General features: G+C 32.7%; 1 protein-coding gene across 1 annotated transcript in view; it reads left to right on the top strand.

Moving 5' to 3' along the window:
- LOC145246661 (speckle targeted PIP5K1A-regulated poly(A) polymerase-like) overlaps positions 1-26,656 on the top strand; it is a 72,902-nt gene that overhangs the window by 22,061 nt on the left and 24,185 nt on the right. Inside the window, exons 2-5 of the mRNA XM_080108372.1 lie at positions 2,671-2,870; positions 9,967-10,257; positions 13,932-14,046; positions 22,416-22,513. Of these exons, the coding sequence (XP_079964498.1) occupies positions 2,671-2,870; positions 9,967-10,257; positions 13,932-14,046; positions 22,416-22,513 (704 nt within the window). The remainder of the gene's footprint in view (positions 1-2,670; positions 2,871-9,966; positions 10,258-13,931; positions 14,047-22,415; positions 22,514-26,656) is intronic.

Here is a 26,656-nt window from a genome sequence, read left to right as displayed (position 1 = left end):
AAAAAAAAAAAACAAAAAAAACTATTTGACGTCATTGAGTGCGGGCACCTGCCAATTCTCTTCCTACTTAAATAAATTCAAACATCTTTCAGTTACTCTTTCTTGCTGGCCGAGCGGTTGACGTGTCATGTTTTTTTTCACATTTTATTTTCCAACTTTGCTTCGGGTTCGATCCTACCTACCTACCAAAACTTGTTTCTTTTTGATTTAAGAGCACAAACACCTCGAAATATCCGGGCAACGCCAGGTACCCCCGCTAGTCTATATATATATAAAAGCGAAAATGTGTGTGCAGTTTTGTGTATGTCCGCCAAAGATTTTTTTCGCCGGGATTCTCGGTGGAGGGAGAGGATATTACTATTTCTTATAACTTTTTATATGCTATCGAGATCATAATATGTAACACTTACGAAACAACGTCGTAAAAGTCTTTTATTTTATTTAAAAGTCTTTTATTTTATCTTACAAAATTTGCGCTGTGAATTCGTTTTCTCTCTACTGCTCCTCCTCCTGCTGCTACGGCATGAGATTTGACCTAGAAAACCACCTGGGTTTATAAACACTTATTTTCGACTCATCTGAAGTTACTGCCTTCGCCGTGTCGTGTTATGTCATCAGACTAATAACCTGAAGGCTTTGGGTTCAAGCCTACCTTCGTCATAAAACTTTTTTTTTGTTTTTGTTCGTTCGTTTTTTTTAATATTTAAACAGGGTTATTACTTTTAGTTTCCATTTACCCCCGGCAACACACAAACCTATTTTTTGTGTTCGCTTTTTTTTTTTTTCGGATTTTTTAAAGAAGTTTTAACATCGTTCGTTTTTTTTTTTTTCCCATCACGTTTGCGTTTTCTTTTTTTAGTTTTTGTTTTAACGTCGTTCGTTTGCATCACGTTCGTTTATTTTTTTATAATATTTAAACAGGAATTATTACTTCGCTTATTCTTTTGTTTTGATTTACCCACCCACCCTAACACACACACACCTCTAAACATCCGGGCAACGCCAGGTACCCCCGCTAGTATAATAATAAATTTGAAATCTGCATTAATCAAAATATCATATTTAAGCATATTTTACGACCGGGCAATGCCGGGCGGCCTGCTAGTACAATACATAAAAGAAAAACATTAAGACGAGAACATGTGTAAATAATTCAGTACAAATTATCGATCCTCATCTAAGAAAATCCGGGGCACAAAGGTAAATATTTATTTAAAAGTATTTATTTTTTAAATGAGGTGAGTGCTTAAAATTATATGGATGGAAGTGTAGCCTTGCCCCTTTCTTTATTTTTAAATTTGGAGGTGGGGCTTAGTCTCAATTTCAACCTATATGATGGGAACCTCGCTCTACCTACCTCTAACAGATCTAATGTTTTGATGTGCTATTTTTTCTGCATATTCGTTTGTGTCATTGTTACCTATTTTATTCATATTTGTGTCATGGGTCATTCCGTGTCAAATCATCCAGAAATATGGGATTTTGAAACTCATATCCAAAAATCTGACTGTAGTTTGCATTTTTTTTTTTTTTTGTTTACATGGTGGTCACCACTTATCAAGGCCTGAAAGCCACTCAGGGCTAAGGGTTATTGCAAGTACAGAATGTTAGTGTGGAGATTTGATGAAGTGTTTACTTAAGGGGGCAGTTCATTAGGAATTTGTTTACATTGGACTTGAAGACATCCAAGTTGTAGTCAGGTGGGAAGCAGGCAGACGGAACAGAGTTCCACAGGCGTGCAGTTCTAAGAAAGAAGCTTTGTTCATGGAATCCACGTTTTGATTTAGGCACAGATAAAGAGTGGGGGAAATTTTTGACAGTGGATTCAGCTAGACGGGTGTTTTTCGTGAAAGATTGGGGAGGGGGGACCAGAGATTGGAGTTCAGACGAGCACCTGCCATGGAAATAGCGATAAAACAAGTATAGGCTCGCAACGTCTCTTCTGTGAGAGAGAGGTTGGGTAGAGAGAAGGGCATCCCCCACTAAGCCACAAAGTCTATTTCGTACTCTGTCAAGACAGGATAGGCTGTTTTTAGCAGCTCCTGCCCAGATATGGCAGCAGTATTCCATCCTTGGACGTACTTGGCTTTTATATAGATAGATTGCAGATAGACAATATAGAAGCTAAGAAATTCTGAAAATTTGAGCATATAACTCCGAGCAGTTTCTGATTTAGAGCATTTTTTGTTTGGGCGACAATTTTTGAATATTTTCTGATTGAAAGATCATATGGCCCTGAAAATTCATCCAGGTAAGTTTTTTGACCCACAGAATCCAAAAATGTCATCAGATTTGATGAAGCCTTATAGAGATATTAAGGGTTTTTGAATTTTTCCACATTTGCCCCAAAATTGAATAAAAATTGCAGTGCAAACTATAGCCAAATCTATGGGTATGGGTGTCAAGCCCTGGATGATTTGACACAGAATGACCCCCATATATTATAGCATAATACAGTGTAAACTTATTTTACTTGGGCAAAAAGCAAATTTTGCATGAATTTGCTAGATAATCTTTAAAAGAATTCAGTTGCATTTACAAGATTTTGAAAAATGTTTGAAAGTTCAATACGTTTTGAGTAACGTGCTTATCAGTTGATACGTTTGATACCGTTCTTATGTTCTTTGATAGTTTTGCTTTTCGATATATAAAATTTTTCTTTTCTTTTAGATGAAGCCCTTGACCGACACCGAACAGAAAAGAAACATCTAAGTCGATCCGAAGAGTACCAGCGGCAAGTACTAGAAGCTGCACATAGTGTACATGTGACCGGTTTTTCACGCAGTATCTCAAAAGAAGATTTAATTGCATATTTTTCACGATTTGGAAATGTTTCAGATCTCGCTTACATAGACAATGCCAATTCACGGGTAAATGAATATACTTTAATGTTTCTCAACTCAAGTTAATAATGTTATTCTAATAAAAAACTTATTTGATTTAACCAAGTCATTTAAAAATTGTATTATAATGTTTCAGGTGAAAATCAAAATTTTAGGATCAATTGTACTTGAGGCACCCTAGAAAGAGAAATGACTAAAAAGAACACATTTTTCCATAACACTTAAAGCAGGTAGTATTTACAAAAAATTTTACAATTTAAAAAAGGGAAGGTCGTTTGCAAAAAGTCTTATTAACAGCCTTAAAAAATGTAGTTTTATTTGCAAGAATGTTTTAATATCCACAACTTATTTATTTAAAAAAGTCTTATTTACAGGGCTCTACTGACAAATTTATCTTTAGTTGACCTTTGGACAACTAAATATTTTCGTTTACTAGCTAAATAGAAAAGTTACTAGCCAAACCCACATGAATTTTGGAATATGATATCTTCGTTCTGTGATGAGTACATACATCATAAAAATTTGTATGCAATTTCTTTTTTTTTTTTTTTTTTTTTTTTTTTTTAAATAAGTGCAATTCTAAATATGCACTGAATTTTATGTTTAGACTTGAAGGTAAACATTAAAATTTCTTCAGATGTTTTTTTAAAAAAAAACAGCCGTCATTAAAAAAAAAATATATTGTTCTATTAAACCTTTATTATTTTTATTATTGGAATCCTTTTTGAGATGAGCAGTTTATACGTTTATTCATTTGCGGACTATTTCCACATCTTATAATTGTTATTTCTCAACATTTCGGCCAACTATTTCTCTGGGCTTCATCAGGTGGTAAACCTTGACGGGATAGGAATACTGAGTCTCTTAACTGTATCCTTAGTAAATACTGCCTTCCATAGTTGTTGTCATCTCACTATGTTTTGACCAACTAAGCTTCTAACCAGCTTTGGGTAGGATTGGAACTGCTATCTTCAGCACCTGATGAAGGCCAGAGGAATAGTTGGCCGAAACGTTATGAAACAACATCTAAAAGATAAGGATAATAGTTCGCAAATAAATGGTTTTTGTTTAAATAATTTGACTTTGCTTGTTTTATTATTAAAACTTGAAAAGACATTTTTAACTCAACAATAAGCTTTGAAGATTTCATTAAAAGAAATACAATCGCCAAAAGATAAGCGTTGTACTATTTCTAGTCGTCACTTGGAAAAATCACTTGCAAATGTAATTATTTCACTCGCAACATCAAGCCCTGATTTACAAGACGTTATTGTGTAAGTTCATACACAGACTAGATTACTACTGTACTGAAGTGGCTTTCTCTAAAGGAGGAAGTTTAATGGGAAAATCAAATTCACAAGAAGTCTCCAACACATACAATAGAAAGCTATTGAAATCACTATAAATGATTTCTTTAAAAAAGATCCTGGGTTATAAAATATCTCAGTGGCACGAAAGGCACTCGTGAGATACTTTTTTAAAAATTGTATGGCACCATCTCTGCATAACATTTTTTTATTTAAATATTTTTTTGATTTCTTTATATATTTGGTTTGATAAAACACTTTTAAATAAAACTATCCCCCCAATTTTTTTTTTTTATAAATCTAGTACTTACAAAACAAAACTAAAACTTTTTTATTAAAAATATGTGTAAATAAAACATGTTTTTAAATAAAACTACCGTATATTTTGGCATATAAGGCGACCGTCAGCTAAAATGAGGTATAAAATTGGAGCAAATTTTAATAAATTTATCATATATCGGTTGTATAAGACAACTACTAAATCATGAAACCATGTTTGTTTAGCCTAGGCTAGAGATCGCAACACCCAGTATCTTATGAAATATTGGTTTTTAAAGACGATTTTTTTTTAATTTTAAGGGTCGTCTTATATGCTGAAATATACGGTATGTATTTTTCTAGTATTAGTAACATTTTTTGTGAATAAATCTTTTATTTTTTTAATAAAACTTTTTGTAAATAAAATTGCTTTTGTAATAAAACAGAAATAACTGATGGCCAAGTTTTAAAGGTATATATTTATGATTTAACTGGAAGTAAAAACATCAGTGTCAAGATTGGTTGTTGATAATTTTTGGGGTGCTTCAAGTACAATTGATCTTATTTTATTTTCCAAAATATATAGATTGGAACAAACCTTGATAAATACATGCATCATTTTATATTAAACTTAAATATAAAAAAAATTAAGGTTTTAATCAGCTAATAAATATGGAGCATGTATAATTTATACACAACTAGCGGTGCTTGACCAGAACCATTCTCCCTCCATGAAAAAAAACAAAGATAAAAAAAAAATCTGTATGATGTACATACTCGTGATGAAAATATCATGCATCAAAAATCATGTAAAGTGATCAAGTAGTTTTATGTTTATAAAATAACAGTTTTTTATCAAATTTGAGTTTTTCCAATGCCTCACCTTATGTTAAGAATGACTTTCTAAAATTTTGCAAAAGTTTTAATTATTTCAAGTTATCTCCCACGTTCTTTCAGACTGTTTTCAAGATGGCATCACTTGTCGTTTAGCCATGAAACTTGATCAATTTACATGATTTTTGGTGTATGATATTTTCTTTCCATCACAGGTATGCTCATCATACAAACTTTTTATTCTTTATGATGGGGGAAGTTCTGGTCAAACACCCAACTAGTTGTATTTACCAGGCGTTGTCCCGGATAGAGTGAAATTATTTTAGCTTTTCATTTTTATTTTATTGCACATTTTTAAATTAAGCTCATCAATTTCTGTTATGTTCAGTTTTTAAGATGAGGATTGATAATTTGGATTATTCGAACTCGTGGCGCAACAAATAAAAGAGCAAAGTATAATCAGTTCTAAATGGTTGGTAGTCATGTTGAGATTGAAGGGTCAATCATCATTGCAGTTAATATTAAGAATACAATTACAAATTACTTAAGACTTCTACCTGATCATGGCTGACGGAACAAGAACACACTACCTCTGTAGATTAAATAAAGGGTTTAGTTTGTAATTTCATACAGATTCCAGAGTTCACGAGATGCACCTGAAAAGGATTGGAAGTTACATCAGTCAAAACTTGCCAATTACATTCAAGAGTAGAACTGTAGTCTGAATAAGTCAAACTTCTGTTATATTCTTAAATTTAAATGAGTTATCCTCCCTCTCTTTCTAATTTTTAACTGATTATGTAAAAATGTTTGGCACAACTACACTATGATAGCGAAATTCGAAATTTTTAATATTGAATTTCAAGGCAAACCAATGGTCTCTACTTAATTGTTATGTTGCAGTAATGAATACATCCAAAAATTATGACGAATGATAAGGTAGAAAAAAATTATTAATGTTATTATGTTTGGCTAAAAAATACACAGTTTCAAGGGGAGGTAAATAGCGTGTAACTATTGCCAATTTTTTAATAAATTGTGCATTAACGATCATATATGTGAGCTATTTGTATTGTTTTTAGCATAATTGAATTACTTCCTCTATTATGTCATGTATTCCCAAATAAATATGGCGTTTTTTATGATAAAGATCAAAAACTCATGTTTTTTAAATAACGCGGTAATATTGAAGTACTGCTGACATGCCAATTAAGTAGATACCATTGCTTTTAGTTGAAATTGACACAAAAAAGGCAGTAGATACCATTGTTTTTTTTGTTTTTTTAAATCAATTTTTTCGTTTTCCGCATTTCACTATTATAATATATTTGCACGAAATGTTTCATATTTGCACTTGTCTAGGCTGAACTAAGTAATTTTTCAAATAAATTGTAGCTAAGTGTGTTATTAAACCAAGCTGAGACAAAATTCATCCTAGACGGGTTGAACCAGCTTCCTCCAAAGGATGAAGTTTCATGGAAATATCAAATCCACATGCAGTCCCCAGTGTCATGTATATTCTGATCACGGGAGATGACGACATTAGGTTTTTGCAGGGAGGTGTCCACATCCTCCTACATGCAGCACCTAGTATTCTTAAATGGTCACTCATCTGATACTGACTAAGCTCAACGTTGTTTTGTTTTGATCTCCTAAGAACCAGTGTACCAACACGATTATGCCATATGTATATTGGTAGTGTAGTATCTGTTCTCGTGCTACACTTTATTTTTCCTTAGTCAATGTAGAGGAAACCCTGCTATACTAAGGTAATTTTTATTTTTGCCTACTTTTCCTCCATATTAAAAACGACCCTGTATCACATTTTACTTTCATTACGAAGCAAATAAATACCTATTGAGTGTTATTATATTTCCAATAATATGATATCATTATAAAAAATGAAAATGGATTAGAAGCAAAATTTGTCAGTTTAAAAGCTTTTTGGATTTGACTTTGGAAATTTAACAAGATGACGTTGCATATTAAAAATGTACTAAAATGGAGGAGGGAAGTGAATAACAAAGATTAATAGACTTTTTACCATTACAGCCATATTAACTCAGAAATATTCTTGTGATGAAAACCTAGGCACAAGATATTAACTCAGAACACCAACTTTGTGAATTGAAAGCCATTTAATGTTTAATTTCAAAAGAGTTCACATGGGTAGTTATTCCATGGAGAAAGATATCAAAATTCACATCTCAAAAACATGGGCTGCATTGAATAAGCTGCGGTCAGTATTAACTTCAAGGCTAACTGACAAACTGAAAAAGCAAAAATATTGCAACACAGCTGATATTGCAAAGTAATTTGTCTGATAACTTGTGACTTGTCTTCCAATCCCTTAAGTTTGATTACAACATAACTTTCAGGAATTTTTTGGATTATCTTAGTAAGATTTTTTTTATTTTATCAGGACTATTTCTTTTTCTTTACCTGAATAAAAACATTTGGTAAATCTGCAATTTAGAAGCACCATTAAACTATACATTTTTAAGAGCCATTTTTTTTTTTTCTAATGGTAAGAATGAAATTTCAACCTAATGCCAAGAATTGTAAGTTTTGATCGCACTTTATTAAAAAGAAAATAAATGTAACAAATTTCTTTTAAGGTTGGCAGATTATAGTCAGCTAACATACTTCCTAACTTCTGGTGTAACGCTGCCGGAACTGGTGACAAGGCAAATCAGTGCCTTCACTTTTATTGTTTTTCAGTATTTCTATTGTGAAGCAATTTATTAAATAAAATAACAAGAAAAGGACATTATTGAAAAGTATACAAAAAAATTAACAAAATTATACAGATAAAAATAACACAATTAGTTTTTATTTGCACTTTTAATAACAAAATTAAAAGAATGAGTTTTTATTCTATTTGAAATTTTATAAAAAATATATGTTTATGAAATTAGATAAGTATTTTTGAATTTTAAAAATAAGTTTTTTTTTTATTTGAATTTATATAATAAATATATGTATATGAAAGTATAAAAAAATTATTGAAATCAAAATAACAAAATTTCAAACATCATAAAGCAAACGTATCCAATACATAATATTCCCAAAATAATTTAAAGATTTTAAAAAGTGTTTTCAATAATTCTTTAAAATTGTAATCCCTCCAGTGCAGCTCAGCTCAGGTGCATAGGCTCGTGATTGAAATGCACCTGTAGCCGATACATGTGGCGTTACCCGTGGTTTCGTCTAGTGGTCGAATTTGTCTTTGGGTCGTCGTCGGTCTCTCTCCAGTTCTGCTTCCAAATCAGCTTCCAATCGTCACCTGGGCTATCGAAGAAATATATTGCATTCACAACGGTGTTCCAATCAAAGAAAAGAAAGTCAAAACTTAATTGGTTTTTCTTAACACAAAATTGATTATTGTCTTTGACTTTACAATATAATAGTTACACACTGGCCTAGTCATGCAACTTAGGGGGCTGGCAGTTTTGTTTCTTTTACCAAGTTCTCCATTCTTCATCTACCGTCAGTCCACGGGAAGGGATCAGCGAAAAAAGATGCCAATTAGCTAAGTGTCTTGTTTTTATCAAATCAGTCGTTCCTCCGTCCACCTTTTTGGAGTTATTCTTTCTTTCTTTCCTTTCCTCTCCCTCTATCTGTTTCCCTGATTTCTACTCCTCCTTTCGGCTTTATCTATCCCCATTTTTAACCCTCATTGCACTGAGGTGTTACTTATCATGTAATTAGGAGCTATTAGTCACCTCCAGGTCGACCATGTCACTCAACAGGGTTTTAAAAACAACCTCTTCGTTGTTAACATATTTTTAACAGCCATGATGTCGGAACAAATTCTCGTTTGTCTTTCTCTTAAAAACCCCACCCCGGCCCTGATGTGATAAACGACAACTATTTATCTCCATGAGTGACTTGTCAAACATTTTCGGCTGACGACCCTATATTGCTTTTTCTGCCAACTCGAGAATCTCATTATCATATTTATTTATTTATTTATTTCCTATCGAAATATTCCTATTTCTTCTCTCATAAACATCTGTTTTTCCTTGACCAAGTGTCAGTATGTCCCCCTCCCCATTCCTCATCCTCTCCCATCCTCTATTTGAAAAGCAAGATCATCTGGTGTCGCCAGAGATCTCGTCATAAAACAAATAAAATTAATTTCACTAATTCTTAATTAAAATAAGGCCGGAAAAAACATTTCATTGATTATTAAATAAAAAAAAAGAACAATTGGAAAACTGTAATGAAAAAGAATACATGCACAGGGGATATATAGGCGTAAGAGAAAAAAATGAAGGAACTGATTTGCCTTATCACTACTTCTGGTAATGCTACGCTGGAAGTTAGGAAGTACGTTAGCTGACTATAACCGGCTGGCATTGAAGTTAACATTTAATATTTATCACATTTTTTTTTTTTTTATTATTACAGTTAATCTGTCAGTCCTCCATTACTGGAAAGTAGAAATTTTAGATTAGATCAAAGTGTAGTATCTGTTCTGATACTACACTTCATCTCTTCTGTTCTCAGTCAGTGAAGGATAACACCAGCTGTAATTGTAAAGTGTACTAATCTTTATTAGTTGCTCTCTCTTTCTAAAAGAAAAAGATGTAGCTTTGTAGGATGGCCGCTTTGGAACTGAAAACTATTTTTCGTCTTGACCCTAACTCAAAAGCTGTGTTGAAAGAACAAATGAAACCAAGTCATAAACTCGTTTTCTTTTATTTTACTTTTCTTTTCAGTGGCCGTTTGCTTTTGTAAAATTTGATAATCTAGTCAAGGCTTCGCAGGTCCTTAGGCATAAACACCATTGTTTAAGTGGTCATTTTTTACGTGTACAAGCAAAAAGATTAAAGTTTCGAGACCCTCATCGACTCGAGGGTGTTTCGGAACACCCAAACCAAACCTCTGGTCAACAGCAGCGGGGATACCCGGGTAAATTCCACAACAGAATAAAGAATATAAATTTCTTGGCAGAAGATTTGGACCAGATATTTCTCGACCTTCAGAAGAAATTTTTACAGCAAAACACAGTGAGTGAATTATAAAACATTTTTTCAAGTGTTGTTTTTTTTAATTGTTAAATTGTTAAAGAAAAAAAGAAATTGTTTCAAAAGCTGCACCACCTATAAACAAAAAAAGGAATGAAATTTAAATACCAAAAAAAAAAACCTTAGAAATATGGAAGTAAGTAGCAATAATACACCAGTTTTTTTCTTTACATGGAATGTAAACATCAAATCAAACATTATTGAAAAGCGCATAAAAAAACGAAGAAATATTATCTTTAGTTTTTTTTTTTTTTTAAATTGGTCCATTAGAACTGGAGTTATGACCATTCAAAGTAGCAAAAAATGCATGGTTCATTGGACATTTTGCCATAAGTCATTCCTATTCAAATGCATATAAACTTGTAACAGAAAATGGTAGGAAATTTGCACAATTTACAGACTAGCCCATCTTTAAAAAGCTGTATCTTCAGATCTTTTTAAGATATTATGATGAAATTTTGAACGTATAATTGTAACACCATAAATGTTCAGATGGCTGTATATTTTACCTTCTCACTTCACCGACTAATTAGCATACTAATTAGCATATTTAAATTTAATTTGTAAGGCTTTATCATCCTATGAAGTATTATTCTGATGGACATTATCATTTGTTATAATCACATCATGAAAAGTCCAGAAGAAATTTTTACAGCAAAACATAGGGAGTTAATTATGAAGTACATTTTTTTTAAAGGTTTTTTTTATTAATTGTTAAGAAAAAAAAAATGGTGCAAGTTCAGATTGGCACTTATGGTGATAAACAAAAATGAAGACACACTTTTATCGTATACCTACTCTTTACAGAACTAAGATGTCATATTCCATAAATCATCTAAACTGATCAAGTAGTTTGTTTTTTTTTAACTAAGAAAATCAAAATTTACGATTTTTAAGGATTTTACTACTAAACTGCATTGAACCGGATGCTTATTTTTCACCCTAGATACTTCAAATTTGAGTTGTCTCCCCTTTTCTCTATTTCATCATATTCAGTAATGGTCAACAAAAACACTACGACTCACTTAGTCGTAAAATTTGATTAAATAAAAAAAGCTACTGACATCATACATACATTTCTGTATTATCTTTATTTTTAATTACTGCCATAAATACCAATCTGTATTTCCACAAAAATTTTTTTTTCAAAAGCTGCACTACCTATAAACAAAAAAGGAATTAAATTTAACTACAAAAGAAACACACACACACAAAAACACTTAGAAACATATAAGTGATGGCTTACATAAAAAGATGATATTTATGACAACAAAGAACAATTAAAACCAGTAATGAAAACCAGCTGAAACGATTAACTGAAATAGTTAACATTCTTTTTTCTTACAAGGCAGTCACCACTTATTAAGGTTTGAAAGCCACTCGAGAATAAGGCTTAATGAGTGGATTCTTCTTTGTCATTGTAGTGAAATTGTAGCGTAATCCAACAGTTGAAAAAATGAGTTTTCATTAAAAAAGAATAACTACTTACTGTTTTTCACAATTTCAACAATAAACAATGTTATCTAATTGTCATGTCACAATTAGTTAAAGATTTCTGGAATGTTACATAAAACGTGTATTTCCATGATTCAACAAAAAAATTATTTTGCCTTTTTTGTTTTGTCATGTGTGCTAGCTGTAAACACTATCAATAATTCTCCCCACTCTTTATCTGTGCCTAAACCTAAACGTAGATTCCATGAACAAAGCTTCTTTCTTAGAACTGCACGCCTGTGGAATTGTCTTCCGTTTTCCTGCTTTCCGGCTGACTACAATATGGTTGTGTTCAAGTCTAAAGTAAATAAGTTCTTGATGAGCCGTTCCATATAAGTTATCAAATTTACCAAATTTTCATTACTAATGATTACTATATTGACCAATTTCTACTGTACACTCTTTAACCCTTATCCTTGAGTGGCCTCTGGGCCTTGATAATGTGGTGATGCCTATGTAAAAAAAAAAAAAAAAAAATAACTCATAATTTGAACTTGCCAAAGTTTTTGACAGCTTTAAAAAATGAATTACCTCCCTTGCTAATATGCACACTCTTCAGTTATTATGTAAGCTAAAATTGCTAATCTCTGCAAAAACGATTTTATTCAATAATTAATTTTCTACCTTATCGGGGGGGGGGGGTGTAATTTTTGGATATTTTCATTACTAAAATATAACAATTCAGTAGATGCCATTGATTTCACTTGAAATTCAAGATTTCAATTTTTGAATTTCACTACAATAATGAAGAACTACAAGATGGTCAGTGAAACAACAAGGTAGTGATCGATAGCGAGGAAATTGGGTAGCATTTGATTAATTAAAGGGACCATGTGGGGATCAGAACATTGGTGATGAAAAGATAGAAGCTTAGTTTTTGATGCATTAAAATTAACCAGCCACCTTTTACCCTATTGCACTACATGCTCTAGGTTGGAGGAGAGAGACTCAAAGAGTTCTTGATCATTGCTGACCTTTGAAGTGTTGTCATAGATGATAGTATTGTTTGCATGTCAATGAATGAACTTAGAATGTGATATATGCAGGAGATCATAAAAGATTAGGAAGAGAGTTTTAACCAGGATGAATTGTTGAAGCATACCAGCATTGATACTTTATGCTTTGGACTCCTGCTTGATTAAAGAATTGAAGGCTTTGCTGTGCGGAACAATAATTTTTTTTACTAGGGAGTCACAACTTATCAAATTCTTTAAGACCTTTAATCATGACTAAGAAGATGAAGAAAAACCACAGCACATGAGTTGTGGGTAAGTGATCGGGTGGAGGTGCTGACAGTCATACTACAATGGATATGTTCCTGTTTTCTTCTTGATTCACAGATTGAATAAATTGTTGGTACGGATCCAGAACCTGACACAAGGTCATGCTGGCATTTTCCAGCAGTTTACGCTAAGCATCCAGAAAAAGCTGACGCAAACAGTCAGACAAAAAATTCAGAATGCTGTAAAACAAAACACAAGATAAGAAGGAAATATTTTATTATTTTTCAAGAAAAGTATTTTTTTTTTTTTTTTTTTTGTAACAAATGTTTCAAAGAAATTTTTTTTAAGATGAAAACATGGACACAACTATGAACAAAAATCAAATGTTTTTTTTTTTGTTTTTTTTTTTTCGTGGAAAGTATCTTTAGAATATCTATTTTTTCGTTCATGCAAACAGATCAAAACAATTTTTTTTTTTTTTTTTCAACAAAAGTACTAAAAAAGTTGTTTGATAATTAGGACGGATGTCCATGTTCTACATTTTGTATTTATGCATCTTGTTGCAATTTTATCCGTAGTAGTGTTTCTGTCTGTCATCTTATAGAGACTTTTTGCATTTTTTGTAAATCTTGGTTCTGGCTATGAACCTTTCTGCCTGACAAAAAGAGATTACTCTTCTGGGAGATTTAATTTCACATATTGTAGTTCATTTTCGCTTTTAAAACAAAATTTTCTTGTTGCAATGAATCAAATTTATTGGACCTGGTCAGATCACAACTGATTGCTGATAGGCTAATCATATCTGCCTTTCCAGCTACTTACTGTAAACTGTCGGAAGATACTAACACAATTTTGGGTCAGGTTCTGGATCGGCACCAAATTGTTTTGTTTTTGAAAATTTCATGCATGATTCTTTGATTCTGATTATCTCTTTGGCAGACAGATGGGCAAATAATGGTTTTATATGAAGAACTGAAACTTAGCGATGTCGACTTTGGCCACCGAATGGAATTCTGTAAATTACTTCACACCATACTTAAACCCTATTTTCCTGGTAAGGATATTTTTTTTATTCAGTAATTGTTTTTAATTTACCAGAAAGGAGGCAGGGGAGGGGGAGGTCACTGGTATAATGTCTAGTGACTATGGAATCAAGCTAAACTGAGTTCAACTTTCACTTACATTGAGGAAAGCTATGAATATCCCTCTCCAGAATTCATATGGAACTGTTCGATAATTTTTCAATTCATGTCCCCGGTGTTAAAAATTGCAGACTTATTCACAATGTTGGTTTATTTTATGAATTCTTCTCTTCAGTTAGGGTTAGTTGCAGATATTCTTAGTGTTTTTATTATCACCTCACCTTCTGACTGACCATTAACAGAACCTCTTCATGGCCAACTTAATGGTTACACAACTATTTTGGTAAATCTAAAGATCAGTGGTCTAAACATTTTCTTAAATATGAATAAAATTAGTGTATAGGCAATTATTTATTTATTATATATGTATATATATATATATATATATATATATATATATATATATATATGCTAGCATTTCAGACTGGCATTGCCCGGATGTTTCGAGGTGTATGTTGAGCAAAAAAAAAAAAAAAAAACGGTCAATTTTTTAAACTTTGAACCCTATTATGATCCCTTAACATTTATTGTTTTGGGCTCAAATCAAGTTATTAAGTTAGATCCATATCCAAGGAACCTATATAAAAAATTTCAAGTGTTTAGACCCAAAATTGTCGGAGGAGTTTGGTAGAGTTCTCAAAGGTCAAATAGTTGAACTTTGACTTCTTAACAGCCAAATTTCTGGCCGAAAACGAATCACAAAGATTTTCCCAAATCTCAGTACCCTGTATATCAAATTTTGAGTCTGTAGACTGAAAATTGACAGAGTTATTGCGTAAGGAAATGTACACAGACACACACAGACACATTTACTTTTATAGATATATAGATATCTCAAAGTACCACATAACAAGGAACAGACGCTGATACAGTTACTCATTTTTCAAAATATTGGTCTTTTATTAGTAACACCTTACGTATAATTGTTTCAGACCCAATGTTGACATATAATTATATAATAGTTCATTTTGTATAGTTTTGCACAATGGGGTGATCTACTCAGCACAAAGTAAGAACTAATTATTAAAAAAGTTTCACATTCTACGAGGATGTAAAACCTTGTATTACTTTATATTATTACTACCTTAAGTAGTTAAATTACATATATATGATTATTTCATGTATCTACATAAAATATTATAAGGGGATCTATTTTATGTATTAATTTTCAGTATAAACTTTAATAGTGCTTGAAACGCAAGTAGAAAGTTATGAAAATATCTGGCGATTAAGCTAGAGAGTATCTTCCATGTTTTATCCTCATGTGGCAATTAAGCTACACAGAATTTTCCTTATTTCATCTCCCTAGTGAATTGTCAGGTTAAAACTTTCGGGGATGAAATGCAGAAGATTCTGTGTAGCTTAATCTATATATCTATAAAAGTGAACGTGTCTGTCTGTCTTTCTGTGTGTCTGTGTACATTTCCCTACGCAATAACTCTGTCAATTTTTAGTCTATAGACTCGAAATTTGAAATACCGGGTACTGAGATTTGGGAAAATCGATGTGACGGGTATCAGCCAGAAATTTGGCTGTTAAGGGGTCAAATTTCAACAATTTGACCTTTAAGAACTCTACCAAACTCCTCCGACAATTTTGGGTCTAGACACTTGAAATTTTAGATATAGGTTCCTTGAACATGGATCTAACTTAATAAAGTGATTTGAGCCCGAAACAATAAATTTTAAGGGATCATAATAGGGGTCAAAATTTTAAAAAATTAACCATTTTTGTTTTTTTGCACAGCATACACCTCCAAACACCCGAGCAACGCCGGGCACCCCTGCTAGTTACTATATATTTTCATAACGTATTACATAACTCTACTTGTGTATTGAGCATTATTGAAGCAAGTACTGAAAATTGATACATAATATTATATCTCCTTATAATATTTTATGTACATAAAAGAAATGATATATATATATATATTAAAAGATTGGCATTAAGCATGTGTTGGAGTGAATATCAATTTAGTATTAGGTAGTACTGGCGGAAAAATGCATTTTAAGACTTTTTGTTATGAGGGATAAAAAAAATCCCCAAAAGATGGCTCCATGAGCAATACAGTTCTCAGCTGTATTTGTATTCCATCATATTCTTCGAGATTAGCAGTATTGTTGATATGCTCATCGTCATATTCAGTTTAATGTTTGTTTTGCATGCTGACATGTGTTAGGCGGCTTATTGAAACTGATTTCCAAACCTATTTTTGCCCAAGTCCTTTTTTATCCTTCTTTCTCTCAAGTCCATTTTTATCACTTCCTCGCATGTTTTCCTAGGCCTTACCCTGTGGAATGGACTTGTTACATGAACTGTTCTACATCTACTAACCCAATAACTCATTTTTTCCAACGTGACCATGCTATCAAAGTTTCCTGTTTTGCACAAATTTCCTGATACTCTCCACATTTACTCTTCCTCTGAGGTCATGACAGAAATTTCCTGAACTTATTCCATCTGCTCCTAACTCTTGTAATCACACTATCACCTGCTCGTTCCTGTATTCCAATGATATCACCAAGGTAACAAAACTTTTGAACAACATCCATAGCTTTGCCATCAAAATATACATTCTCCACATCCGAGTTCTCATCCATAAGTTTCTTGTATAAAGCAAAGTTCATTCTACAGAGAAAAATACAAATATATATAACATTTTTTTCCGATTGGCATAATTAATTAAACTATGTACATTTTTTTCAAAGCATATATACCGTCCCAAGAGACATGTAAGACACTATAAAATATTATGAATGAAAAATAAATGCGAGTTGGGAATAATTTTCCCTTTAACCAATGTGGTACCCCCACATGAGGAGCAGTATGTATATTATTTTTGAAATATAATTATCCACTGATATGTGTTTCGTCGTCTACGACTCATCAGAGTGGCTAAACCTAGTGAGATTCCAAAACGGGATCCCACCTCGCTGACTGTTTGGATATATCGCGATAATGGTCGAAATCGCCCTAAACACTAAACCCAAAACTGAAGAGCCAGTGCTCAAAACAACAAGATATAAAAAAGCTGACTGGGAAGCCATCAGAGATCTTATCAGAGATGCCCCATCGGGAAATATTTTTTCTCTTCCTGCTGAACAGTGCGCAAATGAGACCACTGAATGGTTCAAAACGGCAATTGAAGCACATGTTCCCATGCGGAAATTTTATAGCAACCCCCACTCTCCCCAATGGTTTACTTCTACTTGCGCAACTACCATTGCTCAAAGGCAGCATGCATACCGCAAATTTAACCGACATAAGTCCAGTTCAAACAGACAGAAGTATATAGAAGCTAGAAGTAACATTAAGAAAGAAATAGCGACAGCTAAGAGAGAATTTACTGAAACCATTAAAAAACCCGTTGAAGCACAAAAATTAGGAAACCATGACTTCTGGAAAATCTACAACAGTGTAGTAAATAATGGGCAATCAACAATTCCCCCACTAACCAACAATCGCGAGGTTGTTTGCTCAGCAACCGACAAGGCTAATATGCTTGCCAGTCGGTTTGCCTCAAACTCCACACTGGACCCTTCCACCACCTCCTGCCTGACTTTCCTTTGCGGACAGACGCCACGCTAGATGATCTAAAAATCACCTCTGCTCAGGTGCATGCTATCATAAAAAAACCTTGACACTTTAAAAGCATGTGGACCCGATCTCATCCCAGCTGTGCTATTAAAATAGTAATACACACGGACGAAAAAACGCTTTGGATAATCACAGATTTCAAGGTAGTTCTACTAAAATAGCCATATTTTTTAAACCAAAGCACTTCAAGTCTTCAAATTACTACTGTTTTGTTCGGAAATGAATATACTTTCAAATGAATTAATAAATATGAATGTACATTATATATTTTAAGAGTTTTAAGCAAATAAAGTGATAAAAATGTGAACGTCATAAAATGGCGTTTTCGGTAAGGTTTTGTAATGACCCCCCCTGTTTTCTAAAGGTCCGTACCGTGATTGTATGAAGAATTTCGTCATGAAATTTGGGAACCAATCAGTAGAGGTGTTAATCTTAATATTGTCAAGTGTCCGAAATATTTTTGACCATTTCTTTTTTTGTCGTGTTAAAAATAAGACTTTAATATGACGAGTATTGAACATTTTGAAAAAAAATTCTTCGGACACCCAGTAGTAAGTAAATCAATCTTTTTACTATCTTTATCAATTAAAAGTATTATTTTATGTTGAGTAGGACCGCGGTAATTGATAATTTAAAAGGACCTACCCCCCAAAAAAATTGTTTCTATTTCTCGAATTTGGTCAAATGAAGTTAGTATTACTAGAAGCAGCAGCAGCAGCTCCAGCCTGTAGAATCAGCAATAGCACAGTGTAAACAACACGCGTTCTTTAATTTTTATTCAAGAACGAATTAAGAAAAACATGAAAATATGAATATAAATGTTATGTTTAATTAGAGCTATTTTGTTATCAGAATAACATTAGTTTAGAACTATTCGGTTTTCAGAATGTATAATAACAACAATCCCAACCAATTCGGCATTATGAATCTGTTGCAATTTCTCACATTTCTCGTCAAATTTAAAAACATGGTTAAAAAAACAAAATAAACTTTTGTAGTTATATAGCTTGCATGCACTTTTATTCTTTAAATTAGTTTTGAACAGCGAATTAAAACAATGTTTTACTGCGAACAGCCACAAATGTTTTTTTTTCAAAATCAAAATAAGTATCAAAATCTCGTTTATACATAGATTCGAAAAAGTTGTCAAAAAACAAATATATAACAAATAAATTTTATCAAAGGCAAGATAAGTTACTTTTCTACCTAACTGGATAATTTTCTAGTGTTTTTATTTAATGTAACATGTTTATTCAGCTCAAAAAACGTACATTTACTATACAAAATACTGTTAAAAACTCACCGAATATATGTCAGCCTATGTCACGGTAACATATATTGAGCGAGTTTCTAGCAGTATTTTGTCTACTTTTTTATTTTTAACTCTTTTCCCCAAACTTACCGTTTCAAGAGTCGGGCGCCATTTTAAATTTTCCAAAACATCAGTAAACACCGTTTTCAAGCTGAATAAACATGTTACATTAAATAAAAACACTAAAAAATTATCCAGTTAGGTAGAAAAGTAACTTGCTTTTGATAACATTCATTTGTTATATATTTGTTTTTTTGACAACTTTTTCGAATCTATGTGTATAGTAATACAAACCCTCAAAATCTATATCAATATTCTTGAAATTTTAAAAGAAAACACATCAAACTACAATTAGGAAGCTTTTTATTTCGTTATTTTTTTTTCTACTTATTAAACGAAAGATATTTTTACAACCTGCTCCAGCGTAGTATAAACGGCCTATGGAATTAACACCTTCAACCTCGAAAATAGAAATCAACAAATTTATGGAATTTTCTTGGAAATTTCGCAACGCAGTTTCTTATTAAATTAAAACTAAATATAACATTTGCTGACTTATTTACCTGTCGAATACACACACACACACATATATATATATTTATAACTTTCTGTAAAATATTTATTTGAAATGGAAACGGCATTTTGCAGTTAGGACAACAAAACAAAAATGAAGTAACGGTTCGTATTCCTAAAACACTCTTTAACCTTAACAATAACACTAAGTTCGAATGGCAAGCCCCCCCCCCAACAAAATACCTCTGTAAGCCGCATACAAGCATCTAAAACAAACAAACAAAAAATAGATCCTTCCTTAAAGAAAAATACACATAAAAATAAATTGGTTAACTGCCCTAAAATGCTAGAATGGCCAGGAAATGGTGAATTATTTTACATTAAATGTTTGTGAAACTAACCGCTCCCCCCTCTAATATTGTTTTTGTTAGCTTTGTCTCTGTCAAGTTTTCAGTATGTTCACACATAATTTTCCTTAGCCCCTACAATTAATTCAAAGTCCGAATGGCAACCCTCCCCATATTCTCATTGCATAGAAACCCTCTTAAAACTATACATAATCATCTTAAAAAAAAAAAAAAAAAAAAAAGCATGCATATTTTCCCATAGAAAAAAAAACAGTTAACTGCCCTAAAATGCTAGAATGACCTGTAATAGGAAATTATTTTACATTCAATTCTAAAATAATTTGTTTATCTTTCATTAAAGTTTTTCATGGCATTTTATACATAATTTCCTAAAAAGTAGAATCACATTTTGGAGGGGTGGTCAGAAGGAGTTGAGTGGGGTTAAACAGAAGGTGTTAATCTACAATAATACCAAAGAAATATTGCAATATATTCATTTTTAAATGGTCTTATGTTTAGATTTAAGTTTTTTGTACATAAAGCACATTACAATTCAACTTTGAGTTCTCCAACTTCTTTTCTGTTTATGGATACATGGCATTTTTAAGGAATTGCTGCATATTTATGCACATTTACTGCAGATTATTTGGAAACCATAAACTTTGGGAGATTTTCAGTTGCATATTCTGATTCCTTGTACAAAAATACACTTATATGGTAAATTTCATTTCTTAGTCGTGTGTTTTAACAAAGATATGACATTTTTACTGAAAAAGTAGTGTAAAAAATGTGACGAAACGCATATGGTCTTAAAGAGGGAAAAATATCCAAACGTGTGAGGCACAAAAATAGCCATAACTTCCTTAATTTTAATCAGATTTGAAAAATTTAAAAAGATTCTTTCTTAGCTCATCAAGCTCTTTCTATGCAAACCAATATTGAAATATTTCAAGCTATTTCAATTTTTTCATGTGTATTGCTAATTAAAGTGCTCAGCCGAAGTAGCTCCAGTTCTCTCCAAACTCTACAACAAATGCCTTAATGAATCTTGCTTTCCGGGCTGTTGGAAAACTGCTTCTGTGGTACCAGTATTCAAGAATTCGGGCGAAAGAACTGACCCATCAAATTATTGCCCCATTAGCCTCCTCCCACTTTTCACTAAAATATTTGAGACCATAATTAACCATGCTCTAGTTCATCACCTTACAGATGCTAAACTTCTGACTGACAAACAATATGGGTTTAGACAAGCCCGTTCCACAGCAGACATCCTCACTGTAATCTCTGAACGTATATACCATTCACTAGACAAAGCGGGGGAGGGCAGAGCGGTAGCTCTAGATATATCTAAGGCTTTTGACAGGGTATGTCATGAGGGTCTCCTCAGGAAAATTAGATCATACGGTATCACTGGTAGAATACTTAACATAATTAAATACTTCTTAGATAAGAGAAAAATCCAGGTTATCCTCGACGGTCGTACATCTAAACAGTATGATATAAATGCGGGAGTGCCTCAGGGGTCTATCCTTGGACCTGGTGTTCCTGATATTCATTAATGACCTCCCCGACAAAATTGCCTGTGAGATGGGTATATATGCTGATGACACCACACTCTATAAGAGGCATGACAGGAAAACAAATGAACACATATCTAAAGAAATGGCAAAAACACTAGAGGATGACCTCCAATCTGTAGTGGAATGGGGACAAAAATGGATGGTCACATTCAATGCTGCCAAGACTAAACTAGTTTCCTTCAATAATTACAAGAAATTACAAGAAACCTTCTCTGCCACCAATAGCAATGGCCAGTGACTTTTTATCTGAGAGTACATCTTTCAAACTGCTTGGCCTAACGTTCACAGGAAACATGAGTTGAACAATTACATTGAAAGCATTGCCAGAGCCGCTGCAAAGAAGGTAGGCTCTTTCTACTGTGCTAGAAAACTACTAACACCCGGAAGTATCCTGTACCTCTATAAGGCCACCATTCGCCCATGTATGGAGTATTGCTGGTGTATTTAGTCTGGTGCATCTGCTACTAGTCTCTTGCTCCTAGACAAGGTTCAAAAGAGAGTCGCCAATCTGATATGCCCTGAACTGGCATCTAAGCTTCAGCCTCTGTCCCATTGACAAAATGTTGCATCCCTCTGCCTGTTCTATAAGTATTTTAATGGTGAATGCTCGACAAACCCGACAGGCAGCTAAATCCCACCCCCACACAGTAGAGATCCCTAGATGTAAAAGATCTTTCTGCGCCAGTAGTTTCTTCCCCAAACGTCCTACAAATTTACGCTTGTCTTTTCTTCTTCTTTCCTACATTTTCTGCTGTCATTTTATAGGCTAAGCAAACACAAGGTTGTTTGCTAGAGTGATGATTTCTATTACATTTTTATACTAAATGATGTGGTCAATATATACTTTATATTGAATGTTTTTTTCTACATAGCATCAATAATTTGTTAATTTTTTACAAATTTATTATTAAGTATATTTTGATATTTTACAGGTTGTTCTGTTGTGTTATTTGGATCATCTGTAAATGGATTTGGAATGAAAAGCTGTGATATTGACATCTTTTTGGATATCAGCCATTTAATACCTGCAGTAAGGATTGCTCTATTTCTCATATATATATATATTTTTTTTCTGCCCCCACCTCTTATTTATCTTCTTTATTTAATTTATGCTTAGGAGAAATATACTTTAGAAGTGTATTTTGGTCTTTTCGAAAGTTTCTTTTTAATAGTTTATATTTAAACTTTATATACCCCCCCCCCCGAAACCCTCAGCGATTAATTATGACACTACGTTCGGTGTTCTTCAAAAGTGTTATAAAATTATGTATCCATAAAAATCTTTTTATATATATATATATATATACAGTGGTGATCATATTTATTGGCACGGTAAAATAAAAGTTAAATTTTGTCTAATAAATTCTAAAAAAGGGATTAAATTAAAGAAAATAACAAAGTATATTATGTATTTTTAACTGGCCTTTCCAATGCAGCAATCGGATTTTAGAAAAAATAAATAACAAAGGAACAACAAACATAATTGCAAAAAGCCCTTGTTCAAAATTATTGGCACGGCTTTGTTTTTCTTTTAGTATCAGTATAATATCAATCAATTTCCGGTTTACGTGCTTTCTGAACTTTTTTATAGCCATATTATGCTTGTTTAACGCTAATTCAGTGAATAATTTTTTTCAGATAATTTTTAGATAGCGATTTATTTAAACTATTATAAGTGACTAAATTATAATTTTCAATCGCCATGGTTAAAACTAAGGAACACAGCGAAGACGTCAGGAAGCTTGTTGTAGCATGCCATACCAATGGGGAGGGCTATGATAAGATTTCAAAGAAGCTAAACCTTCCCAAATCCACTGTTAGAGCCATAATAAACAAGTTCAAATCGCAAGGCCACGTTATGAGTTTAGAGGGTAGAGGGAGAAAAAGGATTCTTTCCCCAAGAGATGAACGGAAAATTGTTCGACAAGTAAAACAAAACCCAAGGATTTCTGTTGGGGAGATTGTTGATGAACAGAGCACCTCTGGAGTGAATGTATCTCGACATACAGTTGGTAGAGTTTTGAAGAGAGCTGGTTTAAAAGCATGTCGTCCGAGAAAGACTCCCTTATTGAAGCCTATGCACCTGAAAGCAAGGCTAGCCTTTGCAAAACGTCATATTGATAAAGATGTTGCATTCTGGAAACGTGTTCTATGGACTGACGAAACGAAAATAGAGTTATTTGGCCATAATAAAGTGTCTTATATTTACAGAAAATCTGGCGAAGCTTTCCTGCCTAAGAACACCATACCCACAGTGAAGCACGGTGGAGGCAGTTTGATGTTTTGGGGATCCTTTGCTGCCTCTGGACCAGGGCGACTTGTTAAGGTCACAGGTAGCATAAAAAAGGAAGATTATGTTAAAATATTGGATGAAAACCTGAAAGACTCTGCTAAAGAGCTCTCACTTGGTCGTCGTTGGTGGTTCATGCAAGATAATGACCCAAAGCATTCGGCTAAACTGACTAAGAAATGGCTTGAGGACAATCATATTAATGTTTTGGAGTGGCCATCACAAAGCCCAGACCTTAATCCAATTGAAAATTTATGGAGAACATTAAAATTGAGGGTAATGCAAAGGAAGCCTAAGAATCTTATTCAATTGGAGGATTATTGTCAGGAAGAGTGGGCTAAAATTACTACTGAAGAGTGCAACAACTTGGTTGTAAATTATGAAAAGCGACTGAGGAAGGTAATCAAGGCCAAAGGCTATACAATTGATTATTAAATAAATCGTGCCAATAATTTTGAACAAGGGTTTTTTGCAATTATGTTTGTTGTTCCTTTGTTATTTATTTTTTCTAAAATCCGATTGCTGCATCGGAAAGGCCAGTTAAAAATACATAATATGCTTTGTTATTTTCTTTAATTTAATCCCTTTTTTAGAATTTATTAGACAAAATTTAACTTTTATTTTACCGTGCCAATAAATATGATCATCACTGTATATATATATATATATATATATATATATATATATATATATATATATATTCAGTTATTTTCTTTTTTGTTGTTATTAAGCCTAAGAGTAGATGTGCTGGTTAATATAAAAATAACTAATTCCTTGGATGTTACTCTAAACTTAAAAGAAAATACAGGCCATATTTAAGGTATAATGTTTATTCAACATGTTTAAATTCCTAATCCAATCGGCTTTCCTCATCAATCATACAACTATTGAACACAGGCTTAGCAATAATTCTAGTGATGAAAATGTATTTCAGAAGTTGAGCAACATTTACAACTCGGCTCTAAAAAATAGTGGGTACCATAATATCGAAATTAAATATAAGTAACAAGACCCCAATTGCTATAACAAAATTAAAAATAGAAGAAAAAGAAATATGATTTAGTATACACTGCCCTATGATCAGATGCTTATGTAACCCCTTTTTCTCCTCTTCCTACTGACATCCCTGTCTTTGGTTGTTCCTGGATTTCAGGTAGACATTTGGTACCTGCACACAAAAAAGTTGAAGACTGCAGATTTTGAGTCTTGTTCTGGCACTCTACATTGTTTATATCATTAGTGCAAACAATGCTGGCAGGGTCACAGGTCACATCTGTTAGTTGAATGTTTTTATTCCTGGAAAACAGTTATATTTGCGTTTCTTGCTATATTTAATAAATTTGTAGGTTTTTTTTCTTTTTCTTTTTCAATCTGACACTATTGGCCAAGGCCACTTGGCATTGCTCCAGGTACAATATCGTTATACTAAAAACTAAACTTAGCAAAAAATTCCCAAATCTCATCCAAAATATTTCCCTATAGCAAAATCTCTACTATTATATAAAAGGAACTTTGTGTGTGAGTTCGTTTCCTATCGTTTCGAAAACGGTTGGGCCAATTTTTATGAAATTTTACACTAACATACTTTATGTACCTGGCCGTGTTCTTAGATAAGTTTTGTATCTGAATGTCATTGATGATAGAAATAATCTGATAAAAAAGGAATGGGCGGGTTTGACCAAAGTTAGACTTACGCAACCTAGCATCACAAGTGTATTTGAGAAGGTTACTTACCGCACATGCACAAAGGCCTAGCACATAAAATCAACAGTAGGTTCTTTGATATGATAGACATCCCAGTGCAGAGCAGGCAATCAATTGATTTGATTTAAAAATGGACGATTTCATTGATGTTTGATGACAAGAAAAATATGGAAGTGTGAAACATCCGTTGATCATCATTCAGTCCCAATCAACGTCTGGTCTCTTTGCTAATAAAAATGACTTAAAACTGCCCAAGCATTACTGCGAACACCTAGAGATGCTATTAAAAGCACACAGTAATAAAATACTAAATAAAAAAAAGAAGAAAAATTGCATTAAAAAAGCTGACCTGCATAGTAACAACAAAAATAACACTAAAAACAAAAACATGCTGAATAAAAATAGCACTAGTGACCAGTTACTGGAAGCTCAAAGAAAGCGGATTTTTGCTAATAGTTGAGTGGAAAATAATATGATGTCACAGTATATGTATAAATTTACACAGCTTGTGTAGATTATGCATAAATGAGAAGTTTGAGATTCTAAACTTCACAAGTCCCTGAAAATCTATCAAATTGTAGAAGCAGGATAGCAAAAAGCTGTATACACGGAAAAAAATTTACTTGTTAAGATTACAATCCATAGAAAAAAATTATTAAATAAGAAAAATATCAACGATGATTAGCTGGCGAATACAAAGGCCTGTGGGAGAAACTGAATTTGATTGATTAGCGAAGCACCATGTATGTGTATATATATAAACACAAAGTAACACTTAACATGAATTCCATGCATTCTTTATCTAACGATTCCTTACAGGAATGAAACACTGAAGAATCTGTGTAGCTTACTTGCTCATTACAAATAAAATAGAAAATAGAGCTTGTCATAGAAGAATATAGAATATTACCATTAGATTTTTTTAATTCGCTTAACATTGGATTTTACTATTTATATCAGCTAAATTAAAGCTTGACAAATGGCTCCTGCTGATTCTCTATTCGTGTGATATTTAGGCACACCATTCAAGCAACTTAGGATTCTTATATCACTAATGAGAAGCAACTGATTTTTATTCAGATGAACTGACTTACTTGCTGTTTTATTTTCTTTTTCTTTCACTAAAGATCTTTAAAAAACAACTTTTTTCTCAGACTGACAGGCCAAGATTTGGAAGAA

This window comes from Euprymna scolopes, chromosome 24, assembly GCF_053919585.1.
Source record: "Euprymna scolopes isolate OS-2025 chromosome 24, ASM5391958v1, whole genome shotgun sequence".
In the NCBI taxonomy this organism is placed as follows: Eukaryota; Metazoa; Mollusca; class Cephalopoda; order Sepiida; family Sepiolidae; genus Euprymna; species Euprymna scolopes.
This window is presented reverse-complemented; position numbering and strand designations above follow the sequence as displayed.